A 20,704-nucleotide genomic window follows, 5' to 3' on the forward strand; every position below is an offset into this window, starting at 1 on the left:
TTGAACATCTAAATATACCTTACTGTGTTTCTATTTGTGGTGTTTGGCATTTGAGAACAAAAGCTATGTTCTCCTCTCTCATCATTTCAGCGCTGATGGTCGGAAGGCACAAGAGAGAAACAAAAGGCGTCCTGGTGGTTGGTTTGTTTGGAATAATTCGTAGGTTTCGTTTCCTTTCTGCTGTGAAGATGCACACTGTCAGGCCCCTAATGACAGAGGGGCAGAGTGTGGAGCATGCCCACTGGGGAGGCTGCAGTGTGGAGGAGACAGCCGCGTTAACGCTCCTTACCGCGCACCTCACTTTTCTAACACTCACCCGCTACAACATTTATATTTTGAACACTAGCGCTGGTGTACAGCTTTGTGAAATGTTTGTGATTTCGGGGTTTTCATTTAGGCATTTAAATTGATGTTTGTTTTGATGCTTTGGCTTGTGATATGGTAAATACTACGAGCTAATATTATGTAGGTCTGCATGATGACACACTCACTCACACACACATAAGCAGTGACCTGAAACTCAGTGATGACATCATACACGCAGATGGTTGTTTAAATGATAAAGATTGTTAAATGCTCAAATTCCTTAAGTAGGACACACACGTGTAGTTTCTAAAGACAGAGGTAGATCAGGATGCTTCAAAGCAACAGAAATGTTGGGCAAAAGGTCTATGAAAGGAGACTGGAGAGTTCCTTGCTTTCTGCTGAGATGCATACAGGGATCATCATTGTGGTGAGGCCTCTTCAGGCTCTGCTATAAGCTGCCAGTTGAAGCCACAGTTCTCCTGCCCTTCTCGCCTTGCGGGGGGAGCACATCCAAAAAAAAAAACCAGCTCAGAAACGTTCTAATCACTATCTTTCAATCTCAGTCTCTGAGTCTCTCTCGCTCTTTCTCTCTCTCTCACCTCATCTTGAGTGCTTTTAAGAGCTGCTCTGGCTTGTGATTGTGTGAGACATCAACCGTGGGTGTTCTCAGTATACACTTAAAGGCCACATGTGTCAGTCTGGCCCAGCATGTCTTTCAGCTGTGATTACTTTGCCTCACCTTCTCTTTTGAAACGACACCCTCATGTCTACTGTTATGTGGACTTTGATATAAAGGGGGACGTTACTGAGGCAAGAAAGGCATGCTTGCTCATGTAAATGAGGTCACAAAATAGATGAAATCAGAATATTAGAAGCAAGAATGTTATGTCTTATTTTAGGCTATATGTGCAGTGCATTGTGTTTATTGATGTCAGAGGTACTTATGTTCATAGGCACATTTTATTCATGTTGGTATTTTGTTAATAAGAACGTCTAGAGGCGCCCTTTGACACACATAATTGTAACTTTACCGCTTGACTTTTTTTCTTTTTTGAACAACTACTATGATTCATTCCATACTTTAAGATAAAACATTTTTGGCAATGACATGGAGCTTTTTGCTCATCTTCACCAAGCACCCATAATCCCAGGCAGCTCTGCAGTTCAGTGACACTCTTAACTTAAAGCCAAACATTCCAGCACTCTCTTGCTATATGTTATGTTCTTCTTTCTCAACACTGGTTAACCTAATCATTAAAAAATAACCTTTCTTGGTTAAAATGTCTCAGTGTGGTCCCACTAAGTCTGGCAGAGTAACACAGAAGGTTATGTGGGGATGTTTCCGTGATCCGGTAACATGGCCTTAATGTTGTTTTACAACATGACAATACTAATGAATTGCTTTCGGAAATGGACGTTGGACTTTGTCGCCAATGTTCTAAGAAACTGTCAGTTCAGATGTAGTCTGTCCAGCAGATTTTGAGACTTGAGCATTGGATCCACCATTTAAGATAATCCCTTCCTTGTGCAGAAGGAAGAAAGCGAGCTCTAATTACAGCTTGAGCCAGCATGCAGGTCTCTGTGAAGTTGTTGTTTTATGTGTTGCTATGTATTTGCCTGATAAAGCATGCTGTGCTAACGTAACCACAGGACCTGATCAAGAATAACACAGCATAAATAAGAATGACACATATGTTATCTTCCATGTTCTTTAGCTCCCAGCCTCAGTAAAAAGTGTTTACGTGCTGCATATTTTTTAATAAGCAATGTGAGACATATGAGAAAGGACTCACACAAAGATGCCCCATCGAACCACACAAATGTTGCCTTCTGGTTTCAGATAGATCATGTATTACAATACTAAAGTTCGTTCTTGGCTCATATGACTGTGGAGTCTCTAGGAGTGAGCTTTGCAAGCTCTGTTCAGCTCTATACTGCCACAGAGACACATCACAAGCAATGATTCATCCTTTTTGAGCAGAGGCCAATTTTTGGCATCAAGTCTCACCTCTGAAAATAGATTAAAAATTGTGAGCGACCTTCACCCACGACGAGTACACTCAACACGGCAGCTTTTTTGAGGCTCTTGCAACCACCACATGCTATTCTCCTGCTGAGAATTCCTACCCATCATGCCCAGAAAGCCACGCTGCTCCTAAAACCTGTGCTGTTCTAATCAGCTAACATTACACCTGGAACTGCTGCAGCTCTGTGGAGCAGCACTAGTTTCTACCCTGTCATGTCACTTAATCCAAGGCAGAATTCATGGACAACTAATGGAGCTGTACATTTGTTACTCAGCGGTGATTAAATAAAGGTTACAGAGTTGTCCAACATTGCATTGACCCCCCTGGTCTCTCTCTCGTTCTCTCTCTCTCTCTCTGAATGCCCCAGTGTATTGGGAGGTTTCACTCGATGTGCTCGGACTGGTTCAGTCAGCTCACTCTAATGGAGGTAATGGTTGTTTGCCATCCTGCAGACCCCAGTGCTCTTCCTGCTTCTCTCAACCACAGAACTGAAGACAGTGAGAGCCGCACGGGAGGGGCCAGCCAATGAGGGACAGATCGAGAGGGAGGGAGAGGGAGAGAGAGAAGGAGGGAGGAGAGACAGAGAGAGAGAGGGAGAGACACAGACAAGGCTGAGGGAAGAAACAGAAGCAACTCATTCAAGCAATCCTTTTCTCTTCTTCTAGACATGGAGAATGCCTGTGAGTGCTTATTACGTTTTTTGAAGTTTGTGTGTGTGTGTGTGTGTGTGTGTGTTTGTCTGTAAGTGCGTGCGTGTGTGTGTGTGTGTGTGTGTGTGTGTGTGTGTGTGTGTACAACCTGTGTACCATAGTTACAGAAGTTTTTAATACTCTGTACATAAACTGAGAGACTTGTGAGGCAAAGTAAGATTTGTAACAGTATCTATATCCTGTGTGATATTACAGATAAGTTATACAGATCAGGGATGTCTTGGAGTCCCTTATGACTTATTTTATTTTACTTATCTTGTAGCATGGTGTCTGAATGAACAGAATGAGGCAAAGCATTGTTAATGTATTACATTCAGGCTAGATTTGGTCTAGATTTGTAGTATGATGTGGTCAGTTAGGGTCACTACATTTCTTTGTTAATCTTAAAAATATGTAGTTTGCACAGGGTACACTACTACCCAAAGACCGATTAATGCATAAGCATTGAAATATCTGGTGTTATGTTTGCCAAAATATATTGGAAGTCTCTGTGGTTCTGACTGGTGTGTGTGTGTGTGTGTGTGTGTGTGTGCGCGTGTGTGTATGTGTGCGTGCGAGTGAGCGAGCGAGTGAGTGAGCATTGTAATATCAGCATTTGTTCTTGATAGTGAAATAAGTAAATACATTTTGGGAATAGCTCCTCTGGATATTTGCAATGCAAACCTAGTGATTTGTAAAATTCTGCATTTGAATATCCTCCAAGCCTGCAGATTTACCACACCATGTAGTGTCCATGTACATATGTCCTGGTCCCTCTTAAGGGTAAATGATTTATCACCATATCCAAAAGAAAATGTTAATACTTTGTAATCCACTTGCTAAATGTATCACCAAGAAATCTGGGACTGAGGTATTACCTAACAAACCTCTAATCAACCTGTTACTATTGATATGGATTTTACTGAGAAAATGGCACAGTTTTGATGAAGACTACAGGGTGAATATGCACTAAATTAACATTTAGACCTAATGTTTATTCTGATTATCCTGTTTCATGCTTTATGGTAGAGGGTACCAGCACAGTCTTTTGCAGCCTACCAGCTAGTGTCAGGATTATGCTTAATGTTAGGGTTAGGATTAAGGCTAGTGTTAGTGTTAGGATTAGGGTTAATGTTAGGGTTCGGATTAGGGTTGGTGTTAGGGTTAGGATTAGAGTTAATGTTAGGATTAGAATTATGGTTAATGTTAGGGTTAAGATTGTGGTTGATGGTAGGGTTAGGATTAGGGGTTGTGTTAGGGTTAGGATTAGGGGTTGTGTTAGGGTTAGGATTTTTGGCTCCCTCTAGCCCCCCTGGAGCTGGTCTTGGTAGGCAGCTGTTATCTGGCTCTGTTGTGTTGGGAATTCGAACAAGCACTCAGGCTGCCCTTCATCCCTTTATCCCAGAGAGCTACAAAGGTAGCCTCTGCTTTACACGATGTCAGGTGCTGACCTTTCCAATTTTAATGATTCCATTATATGAAGCATTAAATCTCTGTCAAAGAATAGGAAAAGCAAAATTGTCCTACAGTTGTCCTACAAATTGTCCAGTATGTTGTCCACTACAAATATGACCCTTGTAAACACAAAATAGCACAATTATATACTCTTTATTTTTAAGTTTTGGAACAATTGTAACGTTTATTTGAATAAGGTCTACTTCATGATAAGTGGATGAGCCACTTTAGTTGGTATCAGTTGTGCATGGTGACAGTTTATTTGGATTTGGATTTGTGTAGTGAACGGTTTGTATGTAATGTACTTTTGCCATAGACAGCTCTTTTTGTGCCCTTGCCGTTAGGAAACACAAACACAGCTGGACCATGTGGAGCTGACCATGCCCTGTGACGTCTGACGACTAGCAGTGGAGTTCTTGTTCAGGGCAAGCTTGATTTTATTAAGTAGACAAGAGTTCTGGATGGGAAAGTACCTGAAAACAGCAGAATACACAGTCTGTAAATGCTAGCAAAAATGAGAATAATTCTATTGCTTTTATTACAGTTATTACAGTGCTATTATTAGCATTTATTGTTCTTTATTTTAGTGTGCTTAAGGTCTAAGCAGCGCAGTGGAGGTCATACTCCAGAACATGCGCATAACCTACAGAGAACAGCACTTTAACATCTTTTAAGGCAGGTGTAGGGGACTTTGCCGAGATTCCTGGTGCTTTCTGCTAGGGTGAATCGCCACACCCCCTCTATAAGCGCACACTCCAACACTGACAGCCGAGATAAAGCCTCATGCCACCTCATCGTCATGAATCATCGCATCCTTCCATTCCAGCATAGGACTTTTCCGCACAACGTGATATCCACAGGTAGCAATGTGAGTCAGCTCCAGTTAGATGCTCATGCTCGTACCCAGATACCTTTATAATGGCCCTGTTGTGTGCTCTCTGGCAGCGTGCGGCCTTGCTCACCATATGAGGGTGGCATAGTAAGAAGCACCTACAGGGAGGACGCCCATGTTGAGTGACGAGGTTTTGCGATGCTTTGTTGTGCCCCAGCGACGGGTTAAAGGCCCAACAGTTGCTAGAGCCCTGACAAAACGTTTTGCACACTGTCTGGTGTCCAGCCAAGCCGAAGACTTCCAGTCCCTTCCGGCGCCCTGCTGTTTCAATCACAGAGGCAATAAAATCCTGTGTGTCAGTGTAGAAACACAAAACAACAATAAACTGTGTTACTGTATATTTGCTGACACACTGCACTGCATGAGGCTGCAGGACTTCATGTGCTCATTGGACCTTCAGTGATCTGTGTGCTGGGATCCTTTTTGCCATGTCCCAGGCCAGCGTGCCCATGTTCCATGGTTATGCATTTGCATATGCCATTGGAGGGGGGGGGGGGGGATCTATATTTTCCGACACTTCAGAACTCTATCTCAGGACTTGTGGCTAATGAATAAATCATCTGAGGAGAGGAAAGAACTAAAGAGCACCACTTAAACAATAATTACCCAATATTCTATGCTGAGATTGCTGGTTAATATTTGATGAACCCCTCCCCTGTCCTTGTCCGAGTATTTATATTCACTGGACCACCTCAAACCATGTGCATTTAGCAGATTGCCGGTGCACTTCGCAGACATCAGGGTCATCATTTTGATTGGCACTGTCTCCTGGCTGAGTCAGGGACTGCTCTGAGCAGGGCTTGCAGCATACTAATGCTACTATCAAGCACTTTCTACTGCCTGGGAGAGTGCTGGAGGTAGCTTTGGCTCTCATTAGGCGAAGTAGCTTATCTCCACAGAAGCATTAGCATCATATTAGCATTTAAGGGTTGCATTAGTGTTGGTGGGAGGCTCCAGAGGAGGGGAAAGATCCGCTTTGCGCTGTCTGCCATCATGGGGCTTCTCATATGCACTTATGCCGTACTCTAGAGCAAATGGATAGATTGTTTTCCTCATCATTCAGTCAAGGCTTCTGTCTCTTGGGATATTTGACCACTCTGGAATTCAGACTAAGGTCTTCAGTCATTTTCCTGACTCAGATAGCGGAAAAACACAGCATGCTACTAAGTCAATTTAATGTTAAACTGGAAATTGATATATATACCGTTCAGACTTTGTCTCTGAGAGAGCATATAGAAATATGATATTGATTAAGGCATTGTTTAGGATATCTGCTGAACCGTCCAACACTAGGCCAAGATTTTTTTGTGTATTTGAACAAGTACATGGATGACCAACAGGTGGCAGTGTTCTCCAGAAACACAAATTGACCCAGAGTGACTCACCAAACCACCTCCTGCAAGTGACCTGTATCTGTAATAATTAAAGGATGCGCTACATCACTACTCTGGTGAGTATGGAAATGTGGTGTGTGCTCTTTTCCAAGTCATGCTTGCCTCCTCGCTGTTTCCTGATTTAGACGTCATTATTTTAAAAATCCATTGCTTAGAAAAATAATTAGACCAAGCATTAATGTCTATTTATTCTATGCTCTAAAATGGCTAAAACTGTATATTTAAACCATTTTGCCTAATGAAGTATAAACACAGATATAATGCTATGTACCATGTCTCTATTTTACGAGTCCTTTTCCTGAGTGCTTCTACAGTTGCTATATTAATGTTTGCAAAGGCAGAGGGTGAATGCCTCTGACGAGAAAATTACATTTTGTCCAATGTAAATATTAGTGTAGTTTATTGTGGACATTATCTAAGCGCTGAGACGGTTTGTCATTTCCCCTTGTGTGCTCTTGTGTAATGGTTGCGTGTGTGGTGGTGTTGGATCTGCGGGAGGTTTTGTCAGGAAACACACGGGTCCACTGTCAGGCCCTGAACAGAGTGCTCACTGATCAGAAGCAGGCAGATTGTGCTATCAGCTTGATGTACCGTTATGGTCATCCTCAGATCATTACAGGCACCAGCTGCTGACCATGGGGGGTGGACGGGGACATGGGGGGGGTTACAGTCCAGCACTACCTCCACCTCGTGACTGGGTTTGAGTTTACTAATATCACATGCATTTTACAGCGCCAAAAGCAAACTTTGAGTTCAACATTTTTTGAAGAGTGGAATGGAGGGGAATGCAGCCTGCTTTCTCCATGTATGGTCCCCAGGGCCAAAAGGAAGTTTTTCACCCTAAACCTTTTTCATTTGTGTCTGTTGTCACTAAAGTCTTTGCCAAGAGACTAGTGGTGCGAATGTAACCTTTTGGCTTGTCAGCAGTGTCTCCGAGGGGACTGTGGTTTCAGCGGTCCTGCTAGCAGTTCTTGGTGGTGCACTGAGATGGTCATTTTGGTCAGAGGGGTACTGTGATAGCGAGTAGCCTGCTCAGGAAGAGGGAACGGGGTGGAGAGTTGAGGCCTGGTGAGAACTTTGAGCAGAGCGTTGAGTAGAACAATGCCTTCCAAAGCCAGAGCCGACTCGTTTCCGTAAGCCTTCCTGCCTGAATCCCACCCACTCCATCTCCGCCAGGGGAACGGGGAACTGAAGGCAGCAGGGATTCTTGACTCTTCTGCAGGAAACCAAAAGCATTAGCTTGGTTACCAGTAGGAAAGAATGTGGCCACTCCAGCATTAAGGGTCTTGACTGCAGTGATACCTGTGTGTTTACACTGGACTAAACAAAATGGCACAAATTTTCACTGATCTTAAATGGGACATGGGAAGCAGATTTGACTAGTGTTTGATTCGGTTTGAGCCCTTATATGCTAAAATTAAATGTTTTCATTTTTAGGAACTCTGCAATGTGCTGTAATAAAAGACTTTGAAATAATCAACGGTAACATTTGATTCTGAAAGCCTGATGCTTTATGTTTTTGGGATTTTAAACCAGACAACCTTTAACTTGTTTCTATTGTTAGATTGTATTGATTTTGTTGACCTCTCATCATTCAATAAAGGTTTTTATATCAAAGATTGCTTCACACTCTTGCTATTGTGAAGGCTGTTCTAGCATTGAACAATAACCTACAGCCTGAGAGTCACGCTAACGTACGCTGGGATGGTTTCAGCGAGTGTGGAAAGGAGGAGCAATGAAACTTCCTCCCCGTGACCTCCTATGACGGGTTGCATGCAGTCTGCATAAAGGAATGACAAGCATTTCAGTATATACAAGTCAGGATAACGCTACGAAGCCTACCGGGTTAGGAAGTGTTGGAAAGCCTTTCTGAATCGCAGATTCGCCCGCAGACAGGTGAAATGAAACTTGTGTTAAATCGATCGTGTGGACTGTGTCGCAAAAGTTCTTCAGGGACTGCAAGAGCCTTTGCCTAGCGTTGAAGGCAGAGATGGGCCAGACATCCGTCTCCAGCTTGTCTCACAGGGCGAGCGGTGAGTGTGGCGACCCACTTTCGCTCTCGTAGTGTGGTGGTCTATACACTGAGGACTATGCTGCAACTTTGTTATAGCTGGAAAACAGCGAGGACGCATCCCTTTTTTTTTGGCGTGGCACGTAAACACCGAGGGCTGTCTACTTATTTGTTCCATCGTAAGATTCTTGAAAACGCCAGCTGCTGGCAAACAGTTTTACAAATCGATTAACTAGTAGACTGTTTCATGCTAACCGTAACATTTGTGTACGCTCTTACGCAAGGGTTTTATTAGAGTAAATGTCAGTAAATGTCACGTTCCCCGTCGTGTTATTCCTTCATCTGTCATCCTGACGTGAGGCTATACGTTTGCGGAGGGATCTTTCCTACCGACTGCGAGGGCGTCTCTTGGTTCCTGTTCTGTGGTGTTCGCCAGGCCTTTAGCGATCTGGAGGGTACACCTTGATCTGACTCTTACCCTCCACAGAACATTGCAGTAGGATTGTCACATTTAAGTTCAGTTCATATAAACTAACTAAATAAAATAATTTAATCAGGCTATAGGGTGTAAACTTTACTACTAAGTACTACTAAGTGGTTTGCAAAGTCTATACATAGTTTATTAATATATTGAATAGCAGTCCAGAAATTATTTGTCTTTGTATCTGAACTATTATTGTCAGTTCTTATTATTGTCAGGGTACCCTTAGAGTTTTATACGAGGCCTCATCACTGACAATTAAAAACATTACTGCTTCTTTCCGGCCATTAATTCAGTAAAGTGTTCACTGAAATGGCTGTATTGTTTCCACAAGGTCTTTCTTGGAAATTGAAACCGTGAGATTAAAAGATGGAAGTGCAGTTAACCAGCACAAACACACACAAACGCACACTCTCGGACACACGTAAGACTTCCTTCATGTTTGGCCATGTATTTTGCATTAAACATGGAAGCCAAGATTACGATCACTAAACTGTAGTAGAATCTAAAAAAAAGAGCACGTTATACAAATGTATAGATCCTTGTCTTGCAGATGAGCTGTAAATGTCCTGTGCAAACACATATGCAACTTAAGTATGGCGTTATACTGATATGACGCATAGCTCAGGGTCTCTTGACACCACACCCCTCGCATCGTCCTACTTCCCCCCCTCTTTTATTCTCTTTCTCTATTTTTAGCTGATGATGCAAGCCAGTAGAATGACTAATCTAATAAGAAACTGATGCAAAAGATGGCTGAAAAAATATTTGCGGCAGAGAACTAACAGTCCTGTCTCTCACTGCTTAATTTCTTACTGATTGAATTATTTAACTATTAGGGTTTTTATGACAACTTGTTGCCTTTTATAAGGAACATTTCCTATTTTACCTGAAATTACCATTTTCTGCAGAATTCAATTAATGGTTTTGTAGCTTGACCAGATAATTCCCTTACGTTTATATCTTGTGGGCTGTAACTATGGAGTGCCATGGGTGTGAAATAACTTGCGCACAAATGGTAATACTCTTACTATCAACATTTAGTCATGACATCACATTGCGCTTATTACATGGATACAGATGTTTAAGTGATTTTTCATTCAGTGACCGCCATAGTGGGCCAGCTGTGCCCATGGAAATGTATGACATTTGCTCACTGGTGACCCAGTGTGCACCCTATATCTCAGTTGGCCCTTGGGAGAGCTGCCTCCAGAGACACTCACTCTGAGAGTTTAACAGATTCTATTAATAATCCCATCTAAGAGAGTTTCATGTTGAAAGGTCAATGGAGTCGCAGGGTCAGTGACTTTATGGAGAGAGATGGTCATGGAAGGAACACTGTAACTATGCTGAAAAGACCACAATGGTGGTGCCAGTCAACCTCCTGTGGCATGTGATCGCTAATGAACTCTCACCTCAATGTGAGGCATGGGCATCGCATTTGGACCTTTCCCGTAGATGTGTAATTCATTTCCATAGTCATATGCTCCATGTAGTGCTGTTGAGATCCTGAGGAATAACAGGATTCACTGGAGCTGATGGGAACAGTTCAGCATTGTTGCTCTGCTAAAATAAGGGTGAAGTGAGGGTCAAAGGTTAAGTGGGTCTTAAGCTCAGTGGTTAAGGTACTTGACTAGTGCTCAGTATGTTGCCAGTTCAAGCCCTGCTACCACTGCTTTCCACTGTTGGGTCCCTGATCAAGGCCGTTCACCCTCAATTGCTCAAGTTGTGTTCAGTCATTAATTGTAAGTGTTTTTGGATAAAAGTGTCAGCTAAATGCCATAAATGTCAAATCTGTTGGGCCTGTTAGCCAATCACAGTACATCTGATTAAGATGTGCTCACTTTCTTCTACCCATAAGGGTAACAGTAATTACTGACTCATCTCTATCTAAGAATTTAAAAAGCATTGGGCTTTATGTCTTTTAAAGGCTTCATGGGCGCTTTTACAACAGGAGAGCTGGAAACAAAAGGCCCAATAAAAAACAGTAAATACTACACTGTAACAGTCAGGATGTTGCGCACATAAGGTAGCAGCTCTTCCCAGCTTACAGAATGGCCAGTGAATCATTGCCTTCCTGCTTTATTTGACATGTCACTTAATGCTTAGCAGACTGTGTTTCTAGAAAATGATGGTAAGCAAAGATGATGGGGGAATGAAACAGATCAGTTCTTGAGTAAATATCACCCACTTTTCATTATGTTTGTGTTTTTATGCTTATGTTTTGATCTTGTTGTTGTTTTAATGACTTTGGGGAAGACTATTTTGTGCAGTTTATTGGGCTAGATCTCTGATAATGTAATTGTTATACACATTACTCTGCTTGTGTTTGGCTGGAGTGCAGCATTAAATGGAGGTTCTATCTCCTTGAATGAGACATGAGGAAAAGCCTTACTATTTCTGCTTCCTTAGTTATCCTTTTATCTTTCAAATTTGGCCAAATTGATTCAGGATAATAAATATTGTCCACTGGTAAAAAAATCAAATTTGGCACAAACCTCAATGCTACCCAGAGATCAGATTGATTGTTGTTCCATTGCTTCATGGCTATTAGTCCTTTAACATCAGTTGGGTAAGAACGATTTGAAAGAATGAAACTTCCAAACATTTTACTATTATGCTAGAGCTCAGATACTGCTGTTAGTTTTTATTTTATTTTTGTCATTTATATTGCAGTGTTAGTTGGTGGAAACCATGAGTCATCCCCCAAACAAAAGCACAGTTCTCTGACTCTCAGACATTCTGTTTCATGCGTTTATGTTTGCTGATCTGTCCGGTGGATATGGTGTGTTTGCAGTGGAGGGACTGGAGAAAGCTTCTCTAGCCAACTGTGATGTAGTGGTTGGAGGCTCGCAGGCGTCCCAGCTGAAAGGGAAGGGGAAGCTATCCTCCCTTGGCAAAATCTTCAAACCCTGGAAGTGGCGTAAAAAAAGAACCAGTGATAAGTTCCAGGACCTCTCCAAAGGTATACCCTGGCCTGCTGCTCTTCACTGATATGGCATAAAGATGTGGTATTATTGACCTTTTATGCAAACATATGGCTCCCCATTTACTTAAATTAATATGTTGTCAGTGGTATGGAAGTTAAAGTAAGAGTTACATAACTGCCATTCATGAAAGAAGTACTTTATCATTACCATATTTATATAACATTATTAGCAATTTTACCTGCCGTGCTGTAAATCTCAGCCCTGCAAAACCAGTAGCTTTTTATTAAGCGATCTCACACCTCTACTGCCCATGTTTTATCATCCAGTCTGACAGTTAGGTGGGTTTTACGATCTCATGTGTGATTTGCAACACACATTGATCATAAAATGTATTACACCGTGCTGTGGTCATCTGCTGCCTATAATTACAATGAACGTGACCCTCTAACAGCGACAGCCTCCCAGCTGCAGCTTTTGGGTAATGATCAGCCATTCTCTCCCATCTGCTTTTCTAGTCTTAGAGCGGAAAATTTCCACGAGGCAAACCCGCGAAGAGCTCATCAAGAAGGGGGTTCTTATTCCAGATCAAGGTGACACTCTCCATGTATATGACTTTTGCTGATGTTCTGCCATTTAATGTGCACTCAGCTTATGCTTTGATGAGAGTGACCTCTGCACGTTTCTCTGTTTTCATATGGACCAGAGAAAAGGGAACCTGAAACTGCAAATGAGAGTGAACAATTTAGTTTAGATTTACTATAAATTGCAGCCTTGTCATTATCATGAAAACAAAAGTATGCTAGATACTGCAACCAGAGGATCTCTCACCATGTTTTGAAAATGCTGCTCTCGTCCCTCTCAGTAAAGGCTGCATCTGATCTCCTTGTTGTCCTCCACAGTGAAATGATCATGTTGTCTGCCATTCTTTAGAGGACCAAGTGAGCACAGAGACTTTGAATGGACATGCCGTATCCAGCGGAGTTACTGAAGAGGTCAGAGTTGACATCGAGACGGCAGACACCCCCACGGAGGAGAAGGCCAACCTGCGGACAGATGCTGGTGATGCAGAAGGTAACATATTTTTAGACTGCTTGTGTGTACATATGTCTTTTTCTGGCTTTGCATGTTTGTCCTCCCAGTCGGTCATCTTCAGAAATTGTAAGTGTTTTAGTGCATTTGCAGTTTGAGCAGTTTAAAGTTGCCTTGCATTTAAGCTGTCTGCTTGATGGCCAAGCTGGAGACACCGGTTAATGATAAAAATTAATCAGAAACAAATGATACTACAAGGATTGAGAGGATCCATCTTCCTGGTATTCTTCTGCTCATGCTTTTTAATTTAGTGTGTTCAGACTGCAGGCAGAGTTTCTGTGTGCAGCTAAAGAGAAACATCTGTTCAGAGAGAACATATGTGCCCACAAAAAAACAACAACTTGCTATTGCTACAGAAACAACTGAGTGATGCATCAAGACCATTTGGTAAAACAATTTGGCAGAAGTGGAACCTTCCGCTCATACGCTTTCCCCTCTCATCCCTCTGATCCTCTTGGGCCCAGAATAACCTCTCTTTTGTCAGCAGGGCCTGAGGCTTTCCTTGGGGTCGGGTACAGAGAGTGTTATTGCTATCAGTCAGCTGTGGCTTTCTTCATTGTTTATATCTTGCACTTTAGGTAGAGGAAGGAGACCCTTCTGTTCCGTTCATGCTGGTAAAAGCTCTCACTCTTGAAACGAGAAAGTTTTCTGTCTCTATCCACTTACAGTCAGCAGGGACTTAAATCATAAAGCACATTTCAACTATGCTGACTCACTCAAATTTGTGAGGCTTAATTGCAATCGACATCGTTAGCCATCCTCCCCGAGTCGTGTCTCTGCCTTTCTGTCTGTCTGAGGATCTGACGATTTTCAGTGGCTTATGAGTTAGATTGTTGTGCTCCCATCTGTGCCCCTGTAGAGAAGAGAAAAAACGTTCCCAGCCCACAGGGTGGCGAGTCTGGAGCTCAGAGGACCCCTGCACAAAAACAGCTGACTGCATCCACCAAGTCCCCGAGCGGAGGTACGGGCGGGGTTGCAGGCACGGGCCCCGGGGGCAGGAAGGAAGGCAAGGCAGGTGGTAAAAAGTTGCCAAAGGGCACCAGTAAGCAGGCCTCCGCACCTCCGTCCAAACAAAACACTCGAAACGCAGCCCGTGGGACTGGTAAGTATGAGGGGTGGACGTCCTAAAGGGGCATGACGTTTGCATGCCTGGTGTGGATGTGCCATGCATGGAGGACTCCTGCTTATCTCTGGACGTGATCCCCAACACTCCGTCATCCTGTCGCATCCTACAGGTGTCATTCGGTAACCCCAACAAATATTTTTAAATGTGCAGGTATCATCTTAGATGGCTGGAGCATGTCTGCATATTAATCAGTGTAAGTTCTTCAAAGCCACTACCTTTCGAAAAGCTAAAATTTGATCTGTATGATGCGTTTGGGTGGGTTACGCTCACTGGGCTGAGGATTTTTTTGCTAAAAACGGAAATGATGAAATATATATTGAAGCATTCTTGGCCGATGACATCTATCACAACTTCCCTATTAACACTTGTTACATGCTCGGACCGTTTTGAGCACAGCACTGTACAGCCCAGCTTTCCCAGAGGCCTTGTCATCTGGTGTCTCATGTGGGTGATTCCGGCGTGAGTGCATGACAAGGCCGGTGTTTCTCTGGTGGAGAGATGAAACCGCAGACTGTTTTGTGTTGTTCTGTCTCACTTGAAGTATGAAGCCAAAGAATGCTGGCCATGTGCTGCCTGTGTTTTGCATGTTCTTTTGCCTTACCTGTGTAGACATGCATGTGTCGTGCGGGATGGAGCACTTCTGTGTCTGCACTATCAAGTGCGTTCTAGCCTTTCCTTCTCTGTCATATCTGGTGCTGTGTAAAGCTCGGGGTCTGACACAAACTTCACATCTACATTTGTAGACTTCTCTACTATATTAGGAAAATTTCTTAACTGTACAAACCTGATTTCGAGATTTTTTTTTCTTCAGACTTTAAATTTTGAGTACCATGTTTGTATGATTTACATTTTTGTTCATATGGTATGTTCTCTGAAATTCTCCTTGTAGTCACTCTAAAAAGAGATTTTCTGAAATTTTTCTGAAATTGATCTCTGAGGTTTGAGAGAGAATCTCTTTGTTGTGACCCCTGAGTTATATTTCTGTATTATTTGTTGCAAGCAATATTTAGTTTGTGGGGAAATCATCCTGGATATGAACAGGTAATGTTTGTGTTAACTGTAGCCATGACACCAAGTCTGAATAACAACAGAAATTAATCCTTCTTGGAGACTACTCTAACGTATAACTGGGAAGGCTCTTTAGCCAACTCTAAACTCAAATGTCAAAATAAACATTTCAAATGTCAAATAAACATTTTATTATTGTTTTATAGACAGTAATAGAATATGGTATGTGTTTTGTGACATATCTGTATTTATTTATGGCTGTAACTTTTTCCTCTCATTTTGCTGACTTTTACCAAACCAATCACTTTCAAGACCATGACTTGTAACCCCTTTGCTCAGTGAGGTTTTTAGGAACAAAAAAGATCTCTTCTCATTCAGTGCCATTTCCTCACAGCCAAATCCTCCAATCCGAAGAAAACTGCTGGCACATCAAAGAGTTCATCCCATGCCCCTGGACAGGCCTCAGCAAACTGTATGAAGGACCCCAAAGACAACATGTCAGAGTTGACTCCGGATGGCAACAGGCCTGCAAAGAAGACCAGCCGCTCGAGGTCCCCTCAGCCTTTGGCAAAAGTTCCACCTGAGACACAGAGCCCGGTGGTGGCATGCACTTCCACAAAGGACCAAAGGAATGGGGCTCCAGCCTGTAGGGCAGATGAGAAGCCAGCTAAGGAGACGTCTCAGGTTCACAAAGATCCCGGAAAGGAGTCCAAGTCTTGTGAGGAGCTGGACAGGAGTCAGCCCCCTGTAAACGGGGAAATGGAGGAGACGTCCTTCACGACAGCCTCCAGCAAAAGTTCCTCAGACAGCCCGGGAGAACTTCGGAGTACAGAGGAGGAGACTGAGGAGAAGAAGAGTGTAGCAAACCGTGACAGACGGTGAGTACAAGCACAGTTTCAGCTGTTCTGTGGTTAGCTGCTAACAGACACTTGCTGTTAATGTGCTGAATGCTGCTGATGACAAGAAAACATTCTGGGAACACTGTTATTATTCATTGTGCTGTTGATGGTGACAATTTAAATCTCCATGTTTAGCTCTAATTATATGAAAATTGCTAAAAAAAAAATTCCACAGCATCTACATATCTCATCTTAAAATCGCATGTGTGTGATGTAACTTCCTGTCGGGTAACGCTGGACAAAACAGTGTTCATAATGAAAATCCTTACATGCCCAGGCCACAATGACTGGTACACTGGCACAGGGCCAGTTTTTACTTTGCCAACAGTCCCTGATGTTTCTTAATGAAAAACACTACACATGATGTTTAAGAGAATAATGCAGTGTTAAAGCATTACAATTGAATATTGTAAACTGTGAAAACAAAGGGTTATGAGCACATGTGTAAGCGTTTCTGGTTGCAGATTTCATTGCCGTAAGGAGTTGAATAATAAGGCCATGTTGAATAATAAGGCTCTCCTGTGGCTGATCTGTTACAGGGCTGAAGGAAGCACAGACCTGACAATCATTCCCGATGCCATCAAAGATGCACAGGCCAATGATTCCGACTCAGATGGGCCTATACTCTACAGAGACGAGGAAGAGGAGGATGAAGAGGATGAGTATACCTCCAGTATGTGTTTTCTTGAGTGGCATAGCATCAAGAAATAAGCTCATTAAGTAACAAATAACAAATAGTCATCAACATGATGTAATCCTCTTGAATAACAGATCAGCTTTCAACCAGTGCCTTATAAAGGCTATTGTGTGGTAGAGGAACCCAACATAATACTACCAATAAACAATGGACTGTGTAATGTACAGAGCAGTAATATGGTTGCAATACTCGGAGCTCTCAGCTCTCATGGAACATTTTATATTTATATATATATATATATATATATATATATATATATATATATATATATATATATATATATATATATATATATATATTTTATATTTATATATATATATATATATATATATATATATATATATATATATATATATATATATATAAAATGTATATATAAAATGTATAAGTAGAAGACCTTGGAAGCCAAGGCATTGTTACCTATATAAAAAATCTAATAAGGTGCTGTTATTGCAAGCTTTATTTTCTTGGCATAAACTGTCTGCCATCTCCAATTACGTATTCAAACAGAGACTTACAGTGCCAAGATCTAAACTTTAAGCATTTATCTATTTTATATGTTTGTCAGGAACATCAGTGTTTTGGCATGCTGATATTCAAGTTGCTTTGACTTTGCCTCATCCCACTCTCTCTCTCTCTCTCTCTATCTCTCTCTCTTTCTTTCTCTCTCTCTGTCCCTCTCTTAATTTTCTCTCACCTTCATTTTCTGTCATTTTAATGGTGGCACAAGGCAAGTGCTTTAAAGAGATTTGAGTGAATATTTGTTTCCACAGGTTCCCTTGCCAATAAAATCCGCCGCAGAGACACACTTGCTATCAAACTTGGCAACAGGCCCAGCAAGAAGGAGCTGGAGGAGAAGAACATTCTTCCTCGGACGTCGGAGACGGAGCGACAGGAACTGCGGCAGCAGATCGGATGCAAGCTGGTGAGGTGAGGTCGCGCTAGCATGCGCTTATTCCCCTTCCTTCCTGTTTCAAGCTTGAATTGTTTTTAATGCAGTTAAATAGCAATTTGTCAAACAATTAATATTTACAAACGTACCGACTTCTGATGGGAATCTCTGTATTTTTGTGTTTTAATTATTTTTGTATTTTAATAAAACATGCTGGACTGCAGTGGCATTGAAGGAACAGCCTGGCCTTAATACCATAATGTAAAGCTACTGTACTGTCGGTATGCTCTGATCTGAGCGGATCCTTTTTGACTGGTTGGGACTTTGTAATAGAGTCATAGAACATTTTCTCAGTTACTTTTCTTTGATCCTCTGTGTTTACGGGGACAGTTTCTTGAAAAACCTATAGCCTGATTGTTTCACCGCTAATGCTGTATACCCCCACCCAGACGGCTGAGTCAGAGGCCCACCACCGAAGAGCTGGAGCAGAGAAACATTCTGAAACGTGAGTAACGCACCTCCTTCGTCTCGGGCTGACGAGGGCGTGGTCACATTTACCCGACCCCCATGACTTGTGGCATTGTTTATGACTAGTGAAGCTTTAAGGCTTGTTTCTGCTTCACCTCCCCTCCAGCTTCAGCAGCCAACTAATTAAAGGCACCTGCAAACTTCTGAATATTTTGGCGAGTTTCCACTGTAGTATGATCAGATTCAATAGAGGTGTAGCAGCGTCGACACAGAAGACGAGACAGAAGACATTATGCTCACGGACAGTTCTTCTATTTGCAAAGGCGTACACGCACAGTAAACAAGCAGAACAGGACTAACTAAGGGGGGGGGGGGGGGGGGTTAAAATGTAGACAGAAAAAGGAACCAGGACACAACTACTAAATAAACCATATACATACACACAAATCAGCAGTTTGAAACAACTCATGAAACATTTCATACATTAAATCTAGACTAATTTAAGTCAGAACCATGGGAGGCTCATTGCGCCCTCTCTGCTCTCTCTGGCCAGTGGCCCACCACCACAATATCCACATTTTCAGATTCAGTTTGATTTTCAGTATTTTTGTGTTCAGTCATACTTATTCTATAGAGTTCAAGTTACCTACTACACAGATTGGTTTGTCTCCAGAAAATACAAATTTGATCTCAAAATAAAAGATTACAAAGTAGCATATCATTGTGCAAAAAAATCTTAATTGCATACAGTTTACAGCAAACAAAAGCCTAGATTTGAGAACTCCATATGAGTCCAAGGGGAGTTCTGATCATTCAAGTATTTTTCAGTTTTTAGATACTGTATTTAAATCTTTACACTATTAGTATTTATTAATGTCCTATGAATTGTGGACAGTTGTTGTCAAACCTACATAGTGCCACGGTGTATATTTTCTTTTCTTAATCTGTTCTGACTCCTCCTCCTCCAGTATGGTTGGAGCCTGCAGTGTAACTATGGGTCTGTTCACCACTGACATGACAAGACAAAAGCTTTGACACAGTGACACACATGATGCCTGCCAGCATGTCTTTTACAATTACAGGCATGCACCATTGTCACGAGCCTCAGAGTGCTTGGGGCTGTGACTTGCAAGCCCAATTATCTGGTATGTTTCGTAGCATGGTGCAAGAGGAGCAAGAAAGTGTCCAGCTATTAGTGAGGGTAGCGGGTAGTGTAGCTGGGATTTAAACCTCATACTTGGGGCCCTCATACAGGCTGCATAGTAACCATTCAGAAGCATCTAAAGAAGTCCTAACTGATTTTTAAGTAACTTTTTTCTAAGCTCAAAATATCCCAATTTTATCTCAGTTAATATGAAAAGAAATACTGGGCAAAAATGGTGATTGGCAAATGCAGCATGACCAGTAGGAACCAACCAGTGTCCGGTGTGCTGGTGACCACTCTGTTGGCTACTTCGCTTAGTCCGTGTATTTAGGCCAGACATTAGGAACTTCAATTCAGCATTTCTGGGAATTATGTTATGCAAACCTGCTCTAGCGCTATAACCCACATTCAAGAATTAAGAGGTTACTTGCTACAGCCTCACTGCAAGGAGGTGGTTGTACGCTGGTAAGCTCGAAAGGAAAGCTTTCCTTGTTTAGTGGGTTTAGTCTGAGCTATGTAGGGTCATTTTTAAATCTGCTGTAACATAACTGAGATATTCCTTCATCTTCTGTTATGTCACTGCAGAGAAGAATGAGGAGGAGGAGCACGAGGCCAAGCAAGAAATTAAAAGGCGGCTTTCTAGAAAGGTAAATTGTATAGTATCACTTTCCACCATCTTTTTTATCTAATTTAACATGTATTCTTAGACTGTGCTTTAAAAACTTAAAACACACACTAAAAGAATCTTTGTTAAGCTGAGTGATTTAAGTATTTTTCAGTATTATCATCCTATGCAGGCTGGCACAATGCATTGTAATGAACCCTTACTGATGAGGGACCATTTCCCTAAAGCATCGTAGTGTTAAGAGCATCTGAAAGGAGGGGGGGGGGGGAGGGAGGGAGGGAGGGAGGGAGGGAGAGTTCAGTGCAATATACGGTATACTGTTTAAAGCTTGTCAATGTGTTACTATGCTTTTGGAAAATTTGGCTCACATCACCTAGAGCCAATAAAGAATTTTTAGTACACTGCACCATCTACTGGATGCAAGGTGTGTGTTTAAAGCTAGATATGGTACTTTTTTAATAACAAGATTGTGGATGAGTTTTAAATGACACACAAAGGTCTAATTTTAATTTACAATTCTGCCTGTTTTTATAGATAATTTATTAATGTTTGGCATGAATATCTCAAATTC

General features: G+C 42.0%; 1 protein-coding gene across 7 annotated transcripts in view; it reads left to right on the top strand.

Moving 5' to 3' along the window:
* Window positions 1-20,704, top strand: part of phactr2 (phosphatase and actin regulator 2) — a 28,218-nt gene that overhangs the window by 2,371 nt on the left and 5,143 nt on the right. For 3 of the 7 annotated variants that reach the window (XM_027000471.3, XM_081724360.1, XM_027000472.3), the window contains exons 2-10: window positions 12,053-12,220; window positions 12,701-12,775; window positions 13,116-13,256; window positions 14,134-14,376; window positions 15,803-16,286; window positions 16,847-16,980; window positions 17,778-17,934; window positions 18,346-18,401; window positions 20,094-20,155. In XM_027000471.3, the coding sequence (XP_026856272.2) occupies window positions 12,053-12,220; window positions 12,701-12,775; window positions 13,116-13,256; window positions 14,134-14,376; window positions 15,803-16,286; window positions 16,847-16,980; window positions 17,778-17,934; window positions 18,346-18,401; window positions 20,094-20,155 (1,520 nt within the window). Of the gene's footprint in view, window positions 1-2,871; window positions 3,014-8,533; window positions 8,797-12,052; window positions 12,221-12,700; window positions 12,776-13,115; window positions 13,257-14,133; window positions 14,377-15,802; window positions 16,287-16,846; window positions 16,981-17,777; window positions 17,935-18,345; window positions 18,402-20,093; window positions 20,156-20,704 lie in introns of those variants that run through there. The other 4 variants (XM_027000474.3, XM_027000473.3, XM_081724361.1 and 1 more) reach the window with 4 other exon arrangements.

The sequence above is a fragment of the Electrophorus electricus genome, chromosome 12 (assembly GCF_041902795.1).
Source record: "Electrophorus electricus isolate QZ-2024a chromosome 12, ASM4190279v1, whole genome shotgun sequence".
Taxonomy (NCBI): Eukaryota; Metazoa; Chordata; class Actinopteri; order Gymnotiformes; family Gymnotidae; genus Electrophorus; species Electrophorus electricus.